Raw genomic sequence first — 24004 nt, forward strand, 5'->3', positions numbered from 1 at the left:
TAGTGCAAACAAGAGACATAGTAAAAGAAAAACAAGATAAAAAAAAACAAGTTTTATAAATAAGCATTAAAAACAGTAAAGAATCCACAATAACTGAAATATTATAGATACAGACAGAAAACTATTATAACTATAATTGCACTGTGTATTGTATTGCACAGGTTTTCATTATAAATTGAATACACCAGAGTGAAGACATGAATCTGGGCCCTGCTAACTCTTACCCTTTTTCTTTTTTTTTTGAATAAGAAATAATCTGTAATTAAAATGTTAAGGTTCAGCCTTAATACTGCAGGAGAGGACGGGCATGGACAGAAAATCATGCCTCAAATATTTACTTTACAGTGTGTGGATTTAAAACTGAAGTAAAGAAAACTGTTTAAGTTGTGTGTTTGTTATTTAAACAAAGTGGTCCAACTGTAGTGTATTTTATCATATTCTGCTATACCATACTATAATGAAACCATGAAGTTATTACATACTGTATGATGTTAAGAGTCTAGGTTCTCAGGAACTGCCCTAACAATGAACTCATGAACAACATACGACATGACAACCTTGTTTATAGTGATGTTTACACAGACGGAAGATCCAAATGTTGTTTTCTTGTATATGCATGGGTTTTGATGGTATAGTTGCACATCCAAGGCACCCCCTGAGATCAGGTTTGGCTCTGGAAACCACTGGCCCCAGCTCACTGAAGCAAAAAATGCAAACAGATGCCATGATGCTGCATGCACACGAAGAACCAAGTACATCTGCGTGCAGTGTCTTGTGGCTTTGTGACTTTGTGCCCTGAGTGGACATGTAAAAATCTCTTTGAAAAAGTTCTCTTTTAAAGTTCAAATCTTGTTTTTCATGCCTAAAGAGCAATAAAAACACTTGGTAAAAAAATCTTGACTGAGGTTGGACATTGGTACTACAGGAAAGGGTTAATAATGCAGGAGAGGATGGGCATGGACAGAAAATCATGCCTCACATATTTACTTTACAGTGTGTGAATTTAAAACTGAAGTAAAGAAAACTGTCTATGTTGTGTGTTTGTTATTTAAACAAAGTGGTCCAACAAAAAATATACTAATGAACTGTAATGTAAGAGGCAATTTGCTGATATCAGCTTCTTAAATGTGTAAATGTTTTTCTTTTTCATTATAAATTGAATACACCTGAGTGAAGACATGAATCTGGGCCCTGCTAACTTGTGCCTTTTTTTTTTTTTTGGAATAAGAAAGAATCTGTAATTGAAATGTTAAGCTTCAGCCTTAATTTCTGGATCTTTACCAACATGACAAGTACATTACATTACATTACAGTCATTTAGCAGACGCTTTTATCCAAAGCGACTTACAATAAGTGTATCAACATAGGTATTCAAGAGAACTACTAGTCACCAGAAGTCATAAGTGCATCTCCTTTCTTAAACAAGCATCTAAGAGCATAAACCAGAGCAAAAGTATAGTGCAGAGGCAAACTAATACGAATGCAATAAGTGCTACGAGGAAGGCTCAGGGTAGTACTTCTTGAAGAGGTGAGTTTTCAGCCTGCGCCGAAAGATGGGCAGCGACTCTGCTGTCCTGAGGTCAGTGGGGAGTTCATTCCACCACTGAGGGGCCAGGACAGAAAAAAAAAAGTACAAAATAAACAGTTCTTAAAATTCACCTTTTAACCATGAAATTGAGAAAACATTCAGTATCCCCTGTTGCTGCTCTTTCAAATCCTCTGAACCCATTTATATTCACTGTATAAATAATACTGATGTGATAAGGTTTGTGTTTTGTTGTCTTCCAAAAAAAGACAGCAGGGGGACAAAGCAGCTCCTGGTTATGGCCCAGGGGAACAAGGGAGAAGTTTGACTTCATGGCTTTCTGACAGAAATCTCCTTAGGTTCAGGCAAAAAGACCATGGTTTGGATTAAGATGAACCTTAATTTGTAGAAAGCCATAGCCATAATCTATATTTTTGTTGCCACTTTAATTCAAATTCAAGCAATGTAAACGCATCTCGATATATTATGTCTCGCTATACTAATATGAAATAATATATTATTTCTCTTTTAAATGTCTAGAATTAAAAAAAAAAAATTAAAACATGGACAACAAGGTCTTTTAAAAAAATTGAGAAAATAAAATCATTTCGATTTCTATAATTTATGATCATTTATTTTTAGTAATAAATCGATACACATATATTTACAAATATCTCTCATTGAATTAAATTAATGGTAAAATTATTTTTATTGTCTCCTTTTTATATTAAGTGTGGTATTTTTTTTAATGTTTTATTTAATGTCTCATTATCTGATGTATTTATCGCTTATGTATACACTTGTTCTTGTTTTGTTTTTTGTCTTTTGTTAGCATAATAATAACAACCTCGACAGTAAAACACAGCATTATATTATGAAAAAATAAAAAGAAAGAGAAAGAGAAATTAAAAAAAAGAGGGTAGTTCATTTTGAAGTTCTTCCGGGTCACGGTGACCTTTGTGCAGCCTTCTCTCCGCTCCGGCAGCAGCACGGACCCGCAGGACCCGCAGCATGCTGTCGGTACGCGTCGCAGCGGCTCTTGCCCGCAGTCTGCCTCGACGGGCTGGATCTGTAAGAAACACTCCCTTTATTTTGTGTTCATGTGTGTGTGTCGACTTCCTGCAGAAAAATGCAGATTGTTTTTCACATTGTAAATGAATCGTGGCTGTGCTGTGCACCGGAGGACGCCGGGAACCTTCACTGTCTGTCCACACTGATAACTTTTGTAGCTATAAAAGTGACAAGACAATCAAATGAATCTCTGAGCTATGTGTTGATGCATTGTCATAAGATGTGACTGAGTTAAAGTGCATTAATAATGATTGTTATTTGGTATTGAAGGTCAGTTTTCATACTGGTCTTCAATGCAAATGCTTTTTCCACACTTTGCATAGGTGTTTATGTATATGTGGTGGTACTGCCTTGGATATTATACTGTTCTGGATGAAATGTAAGACTGTCCTGTGACCCTGCAGACTGTTTGACCTGTGGCCCTCCCAGTTTGGAAGAAGTCCCAATTTATGTTGTTGAAATAGGGATGTCCTAATTGTGTCTGCAAAAAGTTTTTGTCAATGAAATGTGAGTGGAAATTGCACACAATAACTCTATTTGGATTAATCCCAGTTCGTGCCTCTAATTCATTTATAATACATTTGAGTAACAGACAAGCATATCTCTGAAAAATAAATGTTGGAAAACCCAGAAAGTTGTTTTTTGATTGAAGAAAAAAAAAAAAGTAACCTTTTCTCTATGTTGCAGTTCTATTTCCTATCCAGATAGTCAGCCATTATTTATGTAAATATCAATGATTGTTTTTTGGATGAAAATATGATACTGATACAAGTAGCATCAATACAGACAAATATAACTGACAATAATACAGTTTAGTTAAGGTTGTGTTAATTAATCGAAGACTCATTTAAGTTTTCTATTTTTGTTTAGAATAACTATATATATATTATTTCTTTTTCTTTTTTTTTATTGTTGAACAAATAAAACCTTTGTCTAGATTGTTAGGAAAGTGTTTGAGGATTTCGGAAATACCTTCTCAACAGTGCTAAGTGTTGAGTACTGAGTTAGTGAACTGGTAACACTTGAGAGGCCCAAACTGTGGTTATAACTGGGTTAGCTTTCCTAGCACTATGACAAGGCACTAGGAAGGTCATAAGTAATCTTTATTTTGTTATATCCTCTTTGCTGTTCTGATATTTTTTACAATTGTCAAAGTTGTGAGACACAACAAGGTCTGTGGATTTTGGAGTTCATGGATGACAGGGGTCATGAATTCTGGAAAGAGAAATTGCTGTTGAGATTTCCAAATGTTTCTTTTTTTTTTTGGTGCCTACAGTACCAAAATCCCATATAGTCCCATGATATTGGAGAGAAGGCAGCCATATCTACTGCCGATATCTCCACAACTAGGCAACTTCCACAGAAACAATTGCGATAGATAAATAGCACTACAGGTAAGAGGAAAAATATGTATTTTTGATTTTGGGGTGAACTGTCCCTTTTTTAAGGGTAAACTGGGAAAACTCACCAGGTTATTTATAATATCTTTATCCTCGACGGACTGTTAGAAACATCTCTTGTTAATAATTAAGCAATTAAGTTGAGTAACAAAACTCACAATGACCATAAAGTTGCATCAACAGCTCTCTATAACGTTTAAAAAAAACAAAAACTGAACATATCAATATATTTGTGACTTATTTTCTATTAGATTTAACTTATTTGGTCGGTATAAAATATAATTTTGTCTTTAAAGGTATCCAAGAACGTTGCAGCAGCATGTGTAGGAGTCAAGAGTCTGCACACCAGCTGTCCATGGCAGCAGAAAACAGGTCAGCGTTTATGGAAACCCTTGCTTACCAACTACTGAAGAAAATATATTTATTGTTAAAAATACCCACGGTTATTAATCAGCGTACATTTACAAACATTAAAGCCACAGCCGAGGTGTCGTCCGTTCTGGAGGCAAAGATCACCGGAGCTGACATCAGTGCTGACTTGCAGGAGACCGGCCGCGTGCTGTCCATCGGTGATGGCATCGCCAGAGTGTACGGCCTGAGGAACGTGCAGGCGGAGGAGATGGTGGAGTTCTCCTCTGGTCTGAAGGTAACACTGATGATGCAACACTTAGACACTGACTTTTTCACTGAAGGGGTTGAAGCTACACCTTTTTAAATATTTGAGAAGCTTGCGTTCGCTTAAATAGTCTCTGAATTATTTGTAGTCAGAAGTATTTGGTAAACAGAAATGTTCTTTACTTTCTATGAAAATGCTCCTTTTGATTAAAGTACACAGCCACTGCTTCTTTGTTACAAAGAGAACCCTATAAAGGGCTAGAATAAAGGAGTCTGCCCATTTTCATATTAACTTACTTGGGCATGTATATATATATATATATATATATGTGTACTCGGAGGGCTGTTGTCATGTTATAAGTAATTTGGCTTAACTAAAGGGAGACGTGGTCGTAACTTGTTGTTTCTTCTCTTATTCCAGGGCATGTCTCTGAACTTGGAGCCCGACAATGTTGGCGTCGTGGTGTTCGGTAACGACAAGCTGATCAAGGAAGGCGACGTTGTCAAGAGAACAGGTGCCATTGTAGACGTGCCTGTCGGCGTGGAGCTCCTGGGCCGCGTCGTCGATGCTCTGGGAAATGCTATCGATGGAAAGGTCAATGATGATGATAATAATAGAAATCTTTATTTCTATAGCATATTTAATGCAAAAGATGGAACGCAAAGTGCTTCGTATAAAAGCAAGTTATTGAGAAATTTACAAGATTGCACCACTAGTTGCTCTAGTTGACTCCACTATTTTCCCCCACAGGGCCCCCTTGGCTCCAACACCCGCAGACGTGTAGGTCTGAAGGCCCCGGGTATCATCCCCCGTATCTCTGTGAGGGAGCCGATGCAGACCGGCATCAAAGCCGTGGACAGCTTGGTCCCCATCGGTCGTGGTCAGCGTGAGCTCATCATTGGAGACAGGCAGACTGGGTAAGAGGATCCTGCTCAAAGGGAATACTTGATCACACGGCAGCATTTGATGCTACTCCCAGTGCCGTTGAAATGTTCCTACAGCAGTGGTAGTGCTAATGCAGATAAGGAGTGTTCAATAATGAGCATTGCGATATATCATGATATAGTTTATTGCAATATGCTTTTATAACAAAAACAGGTAGTTCAGTTTTTCGTCAGATCATTGCCGTTTTAAATTACGATAAGATAAGATAAGATATTCCTTTTATTAGTCCCACAGCGGGGACATTTGCAGGATTAAAGCAGCAGAGATGATAGTGCAAACAGGAGAGATAAGTGAAAAACAACAAGATCAAAACAGGTATTATAAGTATTAACACAGTAAAGAATAATAAATAAGTTAAATAAATGTCAATAACTAAAATATTTTAACAGACGGAATTATTTTTAGTATTGCACAGACTTTTATATTGTCTATTTTTTTGTACGAATATTAACACATGACCTCTGCACATGATGGATCTGGTTTTTCGGTGTACCCATGGTGCTAAGTGTTTTTACATTTGTGTTGCAGCAAAACCGCAATTGCCATCGACACCATCATCAACCAGAGGCGCTTCAACGAAGGGACCGACGAGAAGAAGAAGCTGTACTGCATCTACGTCGCCATCGGCCAGAAGAGATCCACCGTGGCTCAGCTGGTGAAGAGGCTGACCGACGCGGACGCCATGAAGTACACCATCGTGGTGTCTGCCACCGCCTCCGATGCCGCTCCGCTGCAGTACCTGGCTCCCTACTCCGGCTGCTCCATGGGAGAGTACTTCAGAGACAACGGCAAGCACGCCCTGATCATCTATGACGATCTGTCCAAGCAGGTGAGTTTAAAAAATAAATAAATCTGATTGTTAAACAGAGAAAGCTACTTTATACCGCAGATAAACATCAAACGTTGCATGTTTTTCTCTCTGCAGGCCGTCGCCTACCGTCAGATGTCCCTGCTGCTCCGTCGCCCCCCCGGTCGCGAGGCTTACCCCGGAGACGTCTTCTACTTGCATTCCCGTCTGCTGGAGAGAGCCGCCAAGATGAACGACAACTTCGGCGGCGGCTCCCTCACAGCCCTCCCCGTTATCGAGACCCAGGCCGGGGACGTGTCGGCCTACATTCCAACCAATGTCATCTCCATCACAGACGGACAGGTGAGCGGGCGTGACTCGTGGACTTACTTCGTCCCTCGCGAAATCCTGAACCCAGTTATTAAATGCTTCTCTCTCACTCAGATCTTCTTGGAGACTGAGCTGTTCTACAAAGGTATCCGTCCAGCCATCAACGTCGGTCTGTCTGTGTCACGTGTCGGATCCGCTGCCCAGACCAAGGCCATGAAGCAGGTTAGCCTTTTCTTTTAATAACCCATTCTGGCAGCTTTTATCCCAATCGATGTCATTAATTCTGATGTATTAAATTGTGTCCATCACCAGGTGGCTGGTACCATGAAGCTGGAGCTGGCCCAGTACCGTGAGGTGGCTGCCTTCGCTCAGTTTGGTTCCGATCTGGACGCTGCCACTCAGCAGCTGCTGAATCGTGGTGTTCGTCTAACCGAGCTCCTTAAACAGGGACAGTACTGTGAGTATTTACATTTAGTATTAAAAAGGCATTTCTTTTTATTCTACAGTTGTCTTATGTTTGGAAACTGTATGCTTTTTTTATGTTTCAGGTCCAATGGCCATTGAGGAACAGGTAACAGTCATTTATGCTGGTGTCAGGGGACACCTGGACAAAATGGAGCCGAGCAAGATCACCAGGTTCGAGAAGGCCTTCCTGCAGCACGTACTGAGTCAGCACCAAGACCTGCTGACAGCTATTAAGTGAGTGAAAGAGCTTCTGGGCATTTAGACTTTTGAATTTTAAAATATGTTCATTGCATTTTGTAACCAATCTCTTCCTGTTTTCAGGGCTGATGGCCAAATCTCTGAGGCATCTGATACCAAACTCAAGCAAATTGTGTTGAATTTCCTCTCCAGCTTTGAGTGAAGTGGTGCTTTAATCATTCTGGTGGTTCTCATGTTCACGTCGTGCAACAGTCAGTTATACTTTCTATGAACTTAAAAAATAATGGCACTTCATCTTTAATGTACAGATATCTCTTAAGAGAATAAAGTATTCCATCTAGTTGACTTGAACGCCTCTTTTTGTGTTTCCAGAGTACTGTTAGTCCCTTTCTGTTTGATGAAGAGTTTGTGGGGAAAAAATGCGGATATTTAATATTCTTGAGTGTCTTTCCTGTCTTTTGAGGAAAGCAATTCCGATCAATCCTCCCCCTAAAATAACAAAATTACACTAAAAGCGATAAACTCAAATGGGACCTTTTATTTAAATAGACTTGGTCACTGGCTGATGGTGAGCAATAATATTTTGTTATATGATTACACACAAATATATGAAATCATCCATAACATCTTTTACAACTTGTTTTTAAATGCAGCTTGAAAGTCGGTGCACAGCTGAGAGGTTGTGACTTTGTATCTTATTTGTCTAGAAGTGGGGAAAAAAAAAAAAAAAATTGTCTTACTGGGGCTTTACTCATTGATTTACACAACTGAATGAAAAGTATGGAATGGCCATCATACTTTATGTAAATGACAAGCCTTTGTGCATGTATCTGTAACTGCTACTTTAAGTAAGGGACATTATGGTGGGGACAGGGCAGCCACTCTTACAGCCAGAAATCCAACTGAAAGGTCAAACCAACTGACTCACTTTCCCTTGTTTTAATGTTCTGAATTTTCTTGCAGCCCCTTTCTCTCAATATTTCCTGGAAGTTGAAGCTGCTTTTATGGTTCAAAAGTCTTCCAAGTTCAACTTTGTGAGTTGTAACAGTCAACAAATCAAAGGCTCTGACGTAGTGTCATTTTATGGCATCCTGGTGCTCACTTTTTCTCAAATTTGTATTAAGACAAGCAACTATCAAGCTTTAAATGAGGTTATCCCTTAATGCACCACAATGTAGTATAAGCCTACAGTAAAGGCACAGTATTATCATTATCTGCATCAATCTAGGGGGTAAACATGTAACGCTTAGGGCAAAATCCAAACAAACTTCAGTGCCCTCTACTGGTGAGGAGTGGCACATGAGATTTCTAAATCACAAAAATCCTATTATGTAACATAACTCAATAATAAAACAGGCAGTTTTAAAAACTAATATTGCTTTATCTATTCTTTAATTTGCATTGACACTTGAATCCCTGCAATATATGTGTGAATGGTTTCATTGGAAAGATATTCAAGAAGCACTTAATTCTAAATTAGTCTTTATTACAGAGTGAAATAAAACATTTAAATCATAGCAGTGAGAATAAATATTTATGTGAATGTTCATGAAATCCAAAACTGACTGAACAGCTGTTAATATGACAGTGACTAATTTAGATAAACATAAGTGAAGAAGTGCATATTTCACAATAACACAAGTGAAGGTGACTTGTAAACATTTCATAAATTGAACAAATTCAATGGCAGAGTGCATTCTTATCAGAAAATTGTGTAAATTCAAACTAGTGATTATTAGTGAGACTAAATAAATAAATGAGACTAAAACACACGTTGTTTAAATAAAAAATAAATAAACATTAAAAGATCACACTGGACAGCTGGAACATATTACACCCAGTACTGTTTGGTGTGCACTGCAGGCCTGTGGTGTTTATGTTTGGGTAGATGATTCTGCTTGACATAGCAGGGGTCATAATAATCCCACTCCAGGGCTGAAGACAGAACACCGTTGGACAGACCGTCGCTGTCTGCTGACAGAATCCGCAGCGAGACGCCTGAGAGGAAATCATGTGAGTGTATCAGAACTTCTGCTTAAAGATTCCTTGGAGACATGATTTACATCATAAATGCAAGATTAATAAAGTGCTCTAACAACAAATAAAAGTGCATACGACTGTCTAGCATGTGGACATTTCCATATTTCTCCCCGGACATTGAAATATACCATCCTACTGATTTACATATACCTGTATATCACATACATATGCCGTGTAGTATTTATCCAAGCAAGACAACAAAGTTTGTTTACATCCTACTGATCTCCTGCTCTACTTGTTTTTGGTGCAGCATTAGTTATTAATGACAGTCATATTGATTACAGTGCAGCAGATGTAGACTTTTTTTTTTAGTTTACCTGCACTAGCACCAAAGTCGCTGTCCAGTCCAGGACCCACTGCAGATGTGTTGAGGCAGGAGGCCTCTGAAGGCTGGTCGGTGAACTCGCACTCCATGTCCACTTTGTCAAACACGAGCACGGCAACGCCCGGGTTCACATCTGTCAGCATCTCGTAAGTACTGCTCCGACGAAGGTGACCCACATATTCTGTCTCCTGCTGTGAACAAAGAAACTAAATATAAACACCTCACACTTTGAAGTTTAAGCTTTGTACTCCAGGTTGGATCTTGGATCTGGATCATTTTTGTTACCCTAAAGTAATAAGCAGACAATGTATTTACATGTTTCTGTCTTCGTTTTGTCTTCCCTGTTTGTGGTAAGTTTATGAACTACAACTTTGTTTGGTATCCAGGCTCTAAAGCAAATATCATCTAATAAGGGCCTATAGGTGGGTCCTGCTTTATTTGGTGATCTTGAGGCCTGGTGTCAAAATCTAGTTGACCTTAAGAAGGCCCCCAAGAAGATTGATCCAGCCATGATTCAGTACATTACTAGAATTTGGCATCACTGGCCTAAAAAGCTGAGCATTATCAAAATGAAACTTTTCATTTTGATATATTTTAGTTTCCTGCAGATGTTCCTGAATGGATATCCACCAATTGTTCAATCTCCACTACTCAATAACATCTTCACGGTGGCCCTGGACTCATTGGGACCTCTTCCTGGTTATTTCCAGTCATTATCACTAACAGTGCACCACTCACCGTTGGAGAGTTTGGCGGAACAAGGTGCACTCTGGTCTCAGCATCTGAATCAGTAGACTGCGCTAAAACTGGCGCACTCTTACACCACCGCGCTTTACTGGAGCTGTATTCCCGTGAGCAGGAGCGCAGGTCGAGCCCGGCAGTGGATGATGTGGCCCGGATGGTGCTCGGTGCCCTCATCGACCCGGAGCCGGTTGCGCCATCCGGCATCAGAAGCCGGATCCTGGGATCCACCCCGGCCCTCTCCCTGGATGAAGCCCTGGAAGAGGTGACAGGATGGGGCAGGATGGGCTCCGACAGAGACATGTACGCTCTCCTCCCGGCCTGCAGAGAGGGGAAAGCCAGGTCGGATGCCCTCCTGACTCTCTGCAGGGTGGAATGCAAAAGCAACTCCTCCGCGTCCTCTCTCGACCTCCTGCTCTTCTTCTCTGACAGGATGAAGAACTTGTAACCCAGAAACAGGCAGTTCAGCAGGAGCAGAATGACCACAAAGGGTATGAGCAGGAGAACCACCAGAGTCAGATTAGTCACTGGGTGACCCTCAGTCAGACCTGATGCTGTGGTCTGGCTTATCTGCGACATTTCATCCCAGAGGACATGGAGGAGGGATTTGGGGATTTTTGGAGAATCGTTGATCACAACTGAGATTCCACGTTGCCTCTGGACGCACAGGTGGGGTTGGTGTGTCAATCAATGTGGACTACTTTAGGTTTCTAAGTTTTTTTTTTTTTGATCTAATAGCAACATGGCAGTCTGCTTCTCAAATGCACAAAGTCTCCATGTGGGACTGGTGTCTTTGTCCTCTCTTGTCTTCATCATTGTAGACCAACAGTGTCAGTGTTAACAAAGCTTGATCTGACACGACTATGCAGCGCGCGCTCGGTTGGCAGCCACATAAATTACAGATCAACAGGTGCGTCCTATTAAGTGCAGGATGTTTGGCGTTGTCGTTGCAATCAATCACCACTAGGTGGCAGCAGATTCAGATTCCTGCAACACTGCATCTAAAGTTCCGCAGTGTTTATATATATATTTATTCTTTATCTTATGGACTTATGGACACTACATTTATAGATAGACATCTCCTCTCTCTCTCTTATATGAAAAAGCAGAACTTTACTTTGTTTTGTAATTCTTTTCCGACAACATTTATAACCTCAGCAACGTTTTTCTGCTGAATGTACTGCTTTACTTTTAATTGTGATACTTTAAGTACATTTTGTTGATAATACACATTTGATGCATCCCTATAAACAATCCAACAAGGTCAAACATATTAATATATACCAGCTACTTGGACGTTTTACTGCAGAATGAGTACTTTTATTTTTAATACTTGTAAATTATTGTTGATAATACTTCTGTGCTTTTTGAATGCAGGACCTTTTCCTTCTAATGGTGTCTGCAACACTGCATCTAAAGTTCTGCAGTGTTTATATGTATATTCATGCTTTATTTTATGGACTTTAATGTCTGATAGTTATTTGAAGGCTTGTGTAGTCCACTTACAAACCCCTTCACATGTTTATCACAAAGAACAAGTCAAATTGTGTTTTTTTTTTCTTTATTTATCATGCTTACAAACATGTCTATGTCAGGTAATGATACATCAACTGCTGGCTCGTCGCAGAATATATACAAACATTTCAAATAATTCAATAGAACATTTGACAGATGAATCTCTCTTAGAGACAACATTTTTGCATTTTGTAAACAAAGTAGATCCTTGTACACAAGTATATATTTTGCTATTGTAATAAATCAATGCAAAAGATCAGTCATATGAGCACCATATAACATTAGTAAAGTTGTTGTTTTTTTTCTTCATGTGTATCTACCATTCTATAGTCTATACAGACTTGAATAGCACACTGGTACCCTGCATTAAGTTTTGCAAGTATAACAGTACAGATAAGCTTTTCATTCAAGAGAAAAGGCTGTTGAGTCAATGGACGCCCTCAGATACCAAAGACCCCATTCATCAGATCTAAACTCACTGCTCATGTGGCATCATAGATGTTGTGCTTCATGCCTGCAGAGAGTCATCTCCTCACTGTACTACAACTCACTTAAGCGCTGCTTGCCATTCCCAAACACAATAAGAGGTTGTGATTGGTTGTGATACTAGCACCTTGGGCAAGGCCGTGTTTGTGAATTGATAACAACACGCACACACATGGTGAAGCTGTGTCAATCACATTTGCTGAATTAAGGCAGGCTAGCACTGGGCAAGGCTGTGCTTGATGATCTCGCGAGACTGCGGCGGGATCCTGTCGGGGAAGAGCACCTGGAACTCCACCACCAGGTCGCCTCGCTGAGACGGGCTCTTGGGCATGGGCAGACCTTCGCCCCTGAGCCGCCGGACAGCGCCCGGTTTGATCACGTCGCTGCATGGTAGAGGCATCATCCGGTTGTCAAGTGTCGGAACGTTAACTGTGCAGCCGCAGAGAGCCTGGAGGAGAAAGAGGAAGAAAGAAAAGTTAGCTTTGTAGACCTGTTATATTTAGAACAAGTTTCATAATGCTTCCTGACTGGCCTCGTTATGACTGGAATGAAGCACACTTGAAAAAAAAAAAATCAATTAAATGCCTGATCTTTCAAAGTGTCAAGTTACATAACGGATAAATATGGAGCGTCTGCCTTTTTCCAAAAGCTTGACAGGTTTTCTGCGTTATGCAACAAAACCGGTGTCACAGATGTGATAATCGCGGCCCTATTTACAGCCTCTGTGTGGGAGTGAAGTGCTTCAGTGACTGAAGGGAGTCATAAAAAAAAGGTGGAGGGAGCTCTTTTGAAATGCCACTCTCTGTGACTGCTACCCTGCTAATCTGTGTGTGGGTTGGTAGAAGTGAGAGCCAGAGACGGGGCCGAGCCAAAAAAGCTGCCTCTCTGCCTGCCTGGTAGAGGCAGAGGAGTCTGCAGCACACATAGTGGCTGAGAGGGAGAGTGAAGTGTGATTCGTGGGGGCAGTCAGCGCCGGGGCTAAATTTAGCTTCTGCTCTCTCTTTCTCTCTCTCTCTCTCTCTCTCTCGCTCTGCAGGGGCCGGTGAGGCATCGAAGGCGTTGGCAGGCTGCTGCTGTTCTGTTAGCGGGGGTCTGTCAGCCCCATTGTGAGATTGGGGAGGGGGAGGGGGGCTCAGATGCCTGAAACAGAACACTGTGTTCTGTCCTCTGACTATAATCCCAAGATATCAGGCGTCTCTGAATGTGGCAGGGATCTAACCTTCTGGCTTAAGTCTTATTGAGGCCTCTCAGAAATCGATTTCCTCCGGTATTTCAGAGAATGCATCATTCGACAGTTATGTAAAAGGATAAGAAGTGGTGGGTGGATGTAAGCCTTTCTCTGAGTAGGTGTAAGGGGTTGGCAGTGACAATATATCTACTTATAGGCCCCTAGTATGTTTAATAATAAATCAAGAGTAATGGCCTTTGTAGACCTTTTAAGCCGGACATGAATGCTCCAAACTCACCTCCTTGAGGGTGATCTTGGCTGTGAAGACGATGTTGGAGCCGTCTCTCTTGTACTGCGTGTGCTCCTTGTCCCTGAGAATGAAGGTGACGTCCGCAGGAGTGCTGTTGGGCGTCTCGTCTCCCTCCCTGGGGAAGGTGATCTTGGTCCCCGCCTTCCAGCCCTTTTTCACCACCACATTGAGCACCTTCTCCTCGGAGCGCAGGCTGCGTCCGTCGGGGTTGAGGCGGCTGCGGGTGATCTTCACGTGCTTGGTGCAGCCCTGCATCACCTCCTCCAGGGTCACCAGCAGGTCGTGCACCACCTCATCGCCCTGCAGCCGCCGCTGGCCTCTCCGCAGGCCGCCGTCGGAGCCGGGGAACCCGCCCACGTGGCTGAAGGGGAAGCGTGCGAAGGGGTTGAAGAGGTCCTCTTCGGCGTCGTTGTCGTTGCCGAAGAAGATGTCGAAGTGGTCGGAGCCGTGGAAGAAGGAGGAGAAGGTGGCGTGGGGGTCGGTGTGGAAGTTGTTGCGGAAAGCGTTGCCTTGACCCGCCATTGACATGCCATTTTTAAGACCTGAAACACGGAGGAAACAGAAAGAGTTCATTTAAATTCATTACAATCTGCATTTTGACATGTTGTTTCTATTCTAATATTGGTGCTTCCTCGATACAACATCTGCCTTTCCCTCAAGAAGGTTTACTCATCAACAGCTATCTAGTTTTCAGAAAAACTTTGAATAATTTATCAGCCTCACAGCTGTCTATGCTTCACACGTTGAGCCGGGTTCAGTCCTCCCACCGCACATCAGTATTTAGCCTTAATGAAGGCATGAATAGTTAATGCTCCAGCCTACACTCCTACAGTAATTAGCCAGATGTCGGTTACTATTTGAGCTACTTGAGTCATATAAATGAAGTCTCACTCTCACCTTCTTCTCCAAACTGGTCGTAGATGCTTCTCTTCTTGGGGTCGGTCAGGATCTCGTAAGCCTCCGCGATTTCCTTGAACTTGTCCTCGGCGTCTGCGTCGCTGTTCTTGTCCGGGTGGAACTTGAGAGCCATCTTCCTGTAGGCCTTCTTGATCTCATCCTCGTTGGATTCGGGGGTGACACCCAGGACCTTGTAGAAGTCCTTGCCCGTGGGTTTGATGGCCAGGCAGGGCGTGTCCGGCTCAGACTTGGTGCTTTCCTGTGGAAACAAGAACAATGGGGCTTTAGACCAAATAGTTGTGATAACTCCACTCACACTTGCATATGAATTTTAAATCACATTATGACTGCGGTGCATGCTGCAAGAAGACTGCTGATGAATAACTAATGAGCAAGCACTATTAAATATTCATCATCTAGAATACAAAAACAGGAAGGTTCATTTAATGTTCATCCTGCAAATCAACTGCTGCACAGTATCTATTTCTATGCAGAGAAATCATCCTCCCCCCTCTGATAAAACACCCTTATCTCCGTGCTGCTGTGCAACTGCATATATATATATATATATCCATGCATTGTATAGGCTGCTGCACACCACAACGAGAGAGAGAGAGTTGCAGCGATTGGCTGAACGAACCGGCGAATCCACAGCAACAGAAATAAGTCAATGAAGATGAGATACAGAGAGATGCTGCTACATGAGAGCCGATTGACTTACAGTATATAATATACACCTTGTATAAAACGTAAGCATTCCAGCAGCTTTTAAAATATTTCATATAATAATAATAATAATAATAATAATAATACATTTTATTTATAGAGCGTTTTTCAGAGTAAAGACGCTTTACAGACATTTAAAAACAGCATTTAAAAGCTACACACTAAAAACTTAAACCCCACAGCATTAGTCAAACATTAAAAGCAGTTTTTTTTTTTTTTTTTTTAAGAGGATGAGTTTTGATTTCTGATTTGAAGATTGAAAGATAATTTCAAGAATTTTAGTGATTTAAAAAAAAAAAAAAAAAAAAGGGACAAAAACAGTTAAATAATTTCAAAATAAAAGTACTTACAGCTGATGAAGATGAGCCGGAGCTGTCTCCCCTGTGCATAACCCGCACTTTGCACTTGACATTGACATTTTTGTGCTTAACACCGAACTGAGTCCAGATGAGAACCATGATGTCTGCTAGTGGAGAGTGAGAGGCTCTGCTGTAGTGTCGCTGTCCTGGTGCTGGAATGGTGCTTTCGTCCTGTCTTCGCTCTCCCCGGCTCTCCGTTAAATACCACCGCGGCGGCTCCGTTACTACTCTCATCCAGCCCACGCATCGTGACCGAGCTTTCCCCGGATCCGCCCCTTCCCTCACGCTCGGCAGGGGGATACCGGTGTGATCACTGTGCTCGGCGGAAAGCCATTGGTGCTCGGGCGATGATCACGCGGATGTTGCAGCCTCCTTCTCCATCTCGAGGCATGCTTCCGGAGTTCTTGGAGGCAGAGGCGAGCAGACAGTCACGACTCGGTACAGAGTGGTGGTTTTTTTTTTTTTTTTTAATAATAATATATTATTATTCCACAGACTGAACTGAACAACCAGACAAACCCCAGACAGTCACATGTTCAGTGTCCTCAAATGACATTTTATGTCCAATTTGTATGTCTGAACATGAGCCCACGCGTTTGAAATGTTAAGACTATATAACTCTGCTGTGGATGAAAGAATGCAGAGAATGATAAGTGGGTTGTATAACAATTTTAAGTCGCCTATGATTATGCACTTGTTTCAAAAATCGTGTGAAGGAGCAGGCTACTATTCAGGATCAGTTAGGGTTTACATTTTGACACGATAAGATGAACTACAGTTTAATACAAGTCGATGAAATAGAAGACGTATGCAGATCTTTTACTTGAACAAAAGGAAACGCATTCATGTTAAAAAAGACCATCTGTCAAACGAGCCAGCAGTTGATGTATATCATTACCTGACATAGACATGTTTGGAAGCATGAAAAATAAAGAAAAAAAACACAATTTGACTTGTGTTCTCCGCTGTTCTTTGTGATAAACATGTGAAGGGGTTTGTAAGTGGACTACACAAGCCTTCCACTAACTATCAAACATTGAAGTCCATAAGATAAAGCATGAATATATCACACAGCAGAACTTTAGACGCAGTGTTGCAGACACCATTAGAAGTAAAACGTCCTGCATTCAAAAAGCACAGAAATATTAACAACAAAATGTACAGGTATCAGAAATAAAATTACTCATTCTGCAGAAAAACATCCAAGTAGCTGGTATATATTAATATGTTTGACCTTGTTGGATTGTTTATAGGAATGCATCAAATGTGTAAGCAGCATTGTGCTGTTATAGCTGGTTTAATCTATAACAATGCAGAGTATTTTATAAATATATGTTCATGTGTGTAAAATCTAACTAGTAACTATATCTATAAGTGTAGTGGAGTCAAATAAAAATGTCACTCTGACATGTAGTGGAATAGAAGAATATAGGGGCGGCTGTGGCGTAGTGGAGAGCAAGGTAGTTCTCCAATCAGAGGGTCGGTGGTTCGATACCCGGCTTCGGCAGTCGATGTGTCCTTGGGCAAGACACTTAACCCCAAGTTGCTCCCGAAGGCTTGCCATCGGTGTGGACTGGATGTTGCATGAATGTTAGTTAGAGTCTGATGCATGGTAGCCTGTCATCAGTGTGTGAATTGTGGAGTCTTTGTGCTTTCTCGCTTCGCAGGCTTCTATAAATCGTGGCTGTACCTGGACCGTGGATGTGCATCCTGCTACGGCCCTGCTGACACAGACTGCTACCACCATTATTATTATTACTAGTCACATTACTATTACTATTACCTGTACCATTAAGCATTTTAGCTTTACTTCCACCCTGAAGCCCTTTTGCTTTCTCGTTCTGCAGGTTTCCATGAATCGTTGTGGTACCTGGACCGTAGTCGTGCCTCCTGCTGTGAGCCGACTGACACCCACTGCTACTTCGATTATTATTATTAGTCACATTACTATCCCTATTTTCATGGCTATAATTCTACTGTAATAATTGCTGCTGTTATTATATGTAGTCTTATTATATGAATCATTTATGTCATATACATTGAATGTGTTGTATCTAAGAACTGTTATGCTGCTCATTCTGTACACATGACATCTATTGCATTCTGTCCATCCTGGGAGAAGGATCCCTCCTCTGTCGTTCTCCCATAGGTTTCTTCCTTTTTTCTCCCTGTTAAAGGGGTTTTTTAGGGGAGTTTTTCCTGTGCCGATGTGAGGGAAGGACAGAGGATGTCGCATGTGCACAGATTGTAAAGCCCTCTGAGGCAAATTTGTAATTTGTGATTCTGGGCTATACAAAATAAACTGAATTGAATTGAATTGAATGGGTGAATGATATGTAATAAACTACTGATTGTAAGTCGCTTTGGATAAAAGCGTCTGCTAAATGACTGTAATGTAATGTAGAAACATAGAATGAAATGCTCAAGTTAAGAGCAAGTACCCCAAATTTGTATGTAAGCACTGAATTTAAGTAAATTAAATTAAATTCTATTCCCACCTCCCTAGATATCAATAAGGGTTAGTGGAGAAAGATAATTAATTAAGCAGAATTCAAAGCGCAACCTTAAAAGTTTACACTGACGGACAATAAATGTTTTCAGGTTTATTTCCTGTAGCTGAAAATGAACTTGGAGCCAAACTGTTCTGTTGATTGAGTTTCACTGAAAAGGTGAAAAGGTCAAAAAGCTTTACAGTCGGCTGTATTTATTTAATGAGTTCGGTATCCATTAGATTGTGCAGGAGTGCATGTAAATGCTTCCACCCCCGTAGTTCTGCATAGCAATTAGGTGTGGTGCTACAGACAATACATGCAAATCAATGCAAATTAGCCATTTAATAGCCAGCAGCTGCAGAGGGAGGGGGCAGCTTCAATTATGTAATTGAAAAGTGTTAAACCTTGTGTTTTTTGGTGAGTGTTCTCATATCTTGATCTTGTGAAAATCCAAGATATCACTTCAAAATCATGTTGACTGACTGAAGGATGCTGATTGCCTTGCCAGAAACGGTAACAAACATTTTCTGATGAACAGTCTGATAGAGTCCATAATAATAATAATAAGTGATTGTATGAAAATGATTGGGGATGGGAGACAGGTTTAACCTTTTATTTGACATTTAAAAGCAAGACCCTTCCCTCTAGTAACTTGTCTCTTCTTTCATGTTGAATATGTTAATAGTACTGGTAAAAAAAAGTGCTTCCTGTTAGCCGAGAATTCAAGCTGCTCTCTATCGTTGAACTAACAGCTAACAAATGAACAGTTACCACTGTCAATGAATAAGTAAACAGGGCTTCACCCATTAGTAGAGTAGGTTGGGTAGTTATATTACAAAATAACTCTATAGGATACAATTAAGTTTACTGCAGTTCTGTTATAAAGCAAAATCAAGGTGACTGTTGGGAAATGACACACTGTATATATACGGTCTTTATTATTAATAGACATTAAACATTATTCAGTGTCTATTAATAATAAATACCGTTCTACTCCCAGCTGTACAGTAAGATAGTGGTCCTCAAAACGTACTTTTATGATCCATGGAGCACACATTTCTTTGCAGTAAAACTCATAAATAGAATATACATTTCGGGCAAGAATAAAACCCTCCTTTCAGTAAAAGATAAAATACATAACTCTTCCCCTTTTATGACCCCCCCCCCAAAAAAACTACTGTACATTCCCTAACAAAGAAGATACTTTTTGTAGATGTGAGAGAAGAAACCGGGGAAAGTCTATTTTTGAAAAATATATCTCACAGTCCCACATAATGTCACTCTTTTGATGAAACGCAGCAAGTCATCTGCTTTTGACTGTCATTGAGAAGGAGTCGGTGTTTCTATTTGGAGCTCGTACTACAGGATTATGACACAGAGTCGACTCTGCAGCCGGCAGTGCAGCCTCGGATGTGGAGATCAGTGTCACAGGGAGCGTACATACATGGAGTTGCTTCCTCTGCTGTGATGCTTCATACATCCAATGGGGGTTGGAATTTCCTGGGGATTCTCCTTTCGTCCTACAGGAAACGGCAGACAAATTTGGTTTGAACATGTTGAGCCAGGAGCGTCACAGCACCAGATAGCAGCTCTTGCATACTATTCACAGATTGAGAGCGAATAGAGTGAATCACAGCAGCCTCTTCTCACAGCCTTCATTCTCTCCTGCCCACAGGAACAGTCTGACTGTGTGTTTGGCCTGTTTTTGTTTTTTCACGCATTCATGCTGTCTCTCTCTCTCGTTGAAACACAATAAAAGTCGCCTGTCAGTCTCAGAGAAAAAAATGAATCGCCAATTAAAGTGTCGAGCTGCTCCGACACTGTTATTGTTAGACGGTGAGAAGGTGGACAGCTTTCATGCAGCTCAGTTGTTCTGATGGTGTTGTTTGGTCTTCTCACATACTGAGTAGTGGATGCATTATCCCTGTGCAGTTTACATAATCTGTAGTTATGCAAATATTCAAATCAAGACCAAAGAGAGTTGATATTCCAGTCACACAGTTGCAAACACTGATATTATGTAAATAAAGTGTAAGTAGTCATATAACTTGATTGCACAACTCTTAGGTATTTTGGCTCAGGGCTGCCTATAAAGAGGTCCAATAATCATGTTCATCCTAAATGTGAGCAATGATAACGACACTAAATGAAAGGACCAAAACATGTTTGAACCAAAATATTTAACATTATTAATTAAAACAAAAAATAAATGGATTTATGGGTTCTTTTGTTAAAGGTATCCTTTTGATAATAACAACCACCTCTCCTGAAAAAGGCTTTTTCTTTTCTGTTGTTTAACGCAACTGTTGAAAAGAAATGCCTTTATTTAATCAAGAATAACAAGGGTATTTGTTCATTCTGTCGTAGAATGCTTATATGCCAAGTTATATTTAAAAATATTCTGCAGGCTTTTCATAAAACGCTATAATAACATTGATGTAACTTTGATCATAACGATTGTCTTTTTGTGTTTTTATTGCTGTTTAAATGAAGGTAATTTTAAGGCTTTTTTTACAACAAATGTCCAGTAGTTGTTCTTTACCATGGAAGCACTGCTCCTGCATTAATGGGCCCCACAGAGCAACAACATACATTTGAAACCATTGCTCTGCCAGAGTTGAATCACAAACCTTAGACCTTTGCAGGCTAAACAAAACAAGTTAGCATCATGTCAACTTAAGCAACTAAACCAAACATGCTAACCAATTTAACATTATTCAACTGTAATGCAATCCAACTTGCATGTGGTACCATTGAATATATCAGTAAAACAACAATCCTTTTTACTTATTTATATATTTATTTTTAGTTATAGGCATAGTCCCACATTGGTACTAACATTTAGTAATGGCACTTGTGAAGGCAATGGTTTTAATTTACTAGGAATGGAAGGAATAGTCCCACAAATTATTCTTCATAACATCCCCATACCATTAGTATATTAACACCACATCTACTCTCCCTGTTCTTGGGCCACTTATGCTCTCATGATCTTCTTCGTGTTGATAGAAAACCATATTGAACTGTAGTTATGGAACCCTTTGGCCTACTTTGTTATATGAGACTTGCTATTCTTAACTGACAGTCCCTGAATCAGACACAACGCCAGTACGGAGACAAAGCAACATGTTTTTCTTTCTCTGCAGGTATTCAGGTATACGTGACTGCCTGTTGAGGTTTTAGCCCCGTCTGTCTCTTCTCCGTTATGTTTTGTAGGAGCATTAGGAGCTGCCTGCAGGGGAATCTGGAAGGTGAATCACACTGCTGAGAGCACACAGCGCTGGCACAGGGGAAGTGACACCAGCCTCATCTCACACCATCCCACTGCCAACACTTATCCTGTCCTTCAAAGGTCTCTGGATGAATCGACGTGTGAAAGTCAACGGGAAAAAAAAACCCTCTGACAAAGGTCACTGTTACCTCCAGGCGGCAGAAAATACACCGGCGGCGTTGAGGGAAAGTTTCCGTCTGTAACGACTTTGGCATATGAAGTAGAAAGCGGTTTGATTTGAGAAGCTATTGGGTTCAAATGTAGTGCAGAAAGAAATTAGACATTCAATAAAAAATAAAAAATCTGTCATAACAAGTCATATTTTATCACCAGCCTAGAAAATGACATGTTCTCATTTTCATCTTCTTCCCCTTCCCACGTCTAGCACCTTCTCCCCCGATGTAACTGCGACTCCCACACATGTCTGGGAGTGTGACTGTCTCCTATGTGTCGCACTGGCTAGACTGAAGCCATGTGCATTGGTGCACCAGATAAACACAGACAGGCAGATGGCAACAAACACATTTATGAGATTTATTCATAAATGTCAACATAAATGCAGACACAGACCCAGACAGAGCTCCATATATACGTTTTATCAGCTGGCATGTTGGTGGCTTCTCTTCACAGAGATCGAAATCTTCTTGCTTGAGGAAAAGAGAGGACAGGTTGTCCTCAAAAGGGGAGATGAGGACAGAGGGAGAAAATTGCAGAAGAGGGCATTTGAGGACAGGGGAAGAAGCAAAAAAGGGTTAAAAGAAAAATGGTCGAACCCAGAGGGAGAAGCACAGCAAGTACCCAAAAGAGAGGTAAAGAGAGACGATAAGAGAAAACGATAGGACAGATTGGAGTACAGAAGGCAGTAATGGATTATGGCTGGCGGAGAATAGGGTGTTTTTGCTGGGGGAGCACTTTATGAAATCTCCCCTACAGCTCTCTGCTACCTGCACTGATGTGATGCTCTGCTGCATTTTAAATTAAATCACAGAAACCGTGAAAACTGTGCTTTGGAGACAGGAGGGAAGACTGTCTCCTCGTTTACTCTTTGCTTTGTAACGGCTCTCAACGAAAAACACCCCAAGACTACATTTAATATAATGTATATCATTGCAGACAAAGACGGTATACATAATCACATTCCTACATTCAAATCTGCTCAGTATTTTCCTCAGTTTTCTAGATTTACATGCAACAACAGAGGTTCTAATCTCATCTATTCCACACATCCACAACACATGATGCATATTCATTCCTTCTGTTCCTTCATTGATCATCAGCTGCATTAAAGATCAATAATTGTTGACTGAAATACATGTTTCTTGTGTTTGATTTAACAGATGCACCTGAAACTGACAACTCAGTGTATATGGTCATATTTGTGTAGTAAATATGTGTTCAAGTTAATCTTGATACCTTAGTTATGATGGTCATTCATTTGGTGATGATTGTCCTACAGATGTGCAAAAATCTGACATGAAGCCCTGGCCCATGCTTTACACAGCTTCTTGTACCACTCCAGTCTTATAGAATTTACAAAATATACCCGATTAATATTAAAACTTCTAAGCTTGTTACTAGTTTGTGTTTTTTTTTTTAAAATAATATTTTGGATAATTGTGCTATTACCACAGCTGCTTTAATCAGTACCTTTACTGACACTACTGCTTTTCCTGCTGCTACAACTATTAATCTCTGATACTGCTGCAGTTTGACAATTTCATGGTACTGTTCACTGCTCATGTTGCTTGTGGTCATGTGAAGAATTGCAAACTGGTAACAATAACTAAATACTATGATCAACCTCATATCATTTTTGATACTACAATGACCATTGGTTCCATTACAACTACAGCACGACCACTGGACTGCTAGGGCTAAAATATGACTGGTACCTAAATGTTGCACGTGTACTCATGTTGGCGCATGCGTGTTGTTCAAAAGTCTTTATTGTTATTTCTTAAAGCCACTGTCTTTAATGAGTTTTGTAATATTGGTAACATTCAAATAATTTAATTTGTATAATTTTGTTGACAAAAAAATACCCGTTTTGTTCACTTTACTCAGACTAATACTTCTTACGTAATGTAGTTCTTTACAGTAAGATATTATTGTATCAAATGCAGTATTAAATATGCAGTTATAATTATAAAATAGTCAATAGTAGTAGGCTATATAACGTATAAAGTAATTTACAAGTATCATACAATAAAACACAGGTAAACTGTGATACTGTTGTACAGTAAAGCAAAACCACTGAAAAGCTGTTTTACTGTAAGGTACTTTATATAAACAGTTTATATAAAAAAAACACAGTGATCTTTCCTTGCAAAGTGCTGC

General features: G+C 40.4%; 3 protein-coding genes across 4 annotated transcripts; 1 reads left to right on the top strand and 2 right to left on the bottom strand.

Moving 5' to 3' along the window:
* Positions 1–2480: 2480 nt before the first annotated feature.
* On the top strand, positions 2481–7678 carry atp5fa1 (ATP synthase F1 subunit alpha). The gene is made up of 11 exons (XM_054612273.1): positions 2481–2596; positions 4293–4368; positions 4473–4642; positions 5033–5206; positions 5363–5529; positions 6086–6386; positions 6483–6707; positions 6789–6896; positions 6987–7131; positions 7223–7373; positions 7461–7678. Exons 1-11 carry the CDS (start codon positions 2537–2539, stop codon positions 7537–7539), a joined length of 1656 nt encoding a protein of 551 aa, XP_054468248.1. The 5' UTR covers positions 2481–2536; the 3' UTR covers positions 7540–7678.
* Positions 7679–8990: 1312 nt separating this feature from the next.
* On the bottom strand, positions 8991–11334 carry hwa (huluwa). The gene is made up of 3 exons (XM_054613111.1): positions 10441–11334; positions 9695–9893; positions 8991–9335 (listed from the first exon to the last, which is right to left on the bottom strand). Exons 1-3 carry the CDS (start codon positions 11020–11022, stop codon positions 9169–9171), a joined length of 948 nt encoding a protein of 315 aa, XP_054469086.1. The 5' UTR covers positions 11023–11334; the 3' UTR covers positions 8991–9168.
* Positions 11335–12587: 1253 nt separating this feature from the next.
* Positions 12588–16019, bottom strand: zgc:122979 (uncharacterized protein LOC641576 homolog). Of its 2 annotated transcripts, none has more exons than XM_054612801.1 (4): positions 15899–16019; positions 14820–15078; positions 13911–14464; positions 12588–12892 (listed from the first exon to the last, which is right to left on the bottom strand). In XM_054612801.1, the coding sequence occupies exons 1-4, from the start codon at positions 16001–16003 to the stop codon at positions 12659–12661; spliced, it is 1152 nt and encodes a 383-aa protein (XP_054468776.1). In that variant the 5' UTR covers positions 16004–16019; the 3' UTR covers positions 12588–12658. The 2 variants fall into 2 exon arrangements, with proteins under 2 accessions (XP_054468776.1, XP_054468775.1); XM_054612800.1 differs by having other exon boundaries at positions 15896–16019.
* Positions 16020–24004: the final 7985 nt, after the last annotated feature.

Source organism: Anoplopoma fimbria, chromosome 14 (assembly GCF_027596085.1).
Source record: "Anoplopoma fimbria isolate UVic2021 breed Golden Eagle Sablefish chromosome 14, Afim_UVic_2022, whole genome shotgun sequence".
Lineage (NCBI taxonomy): Eukaryota > Metazoa > Chordata > Actinopteri > Perciformes > Anoplopomatidae > Anoplopoma > Anoplopoma fimbria.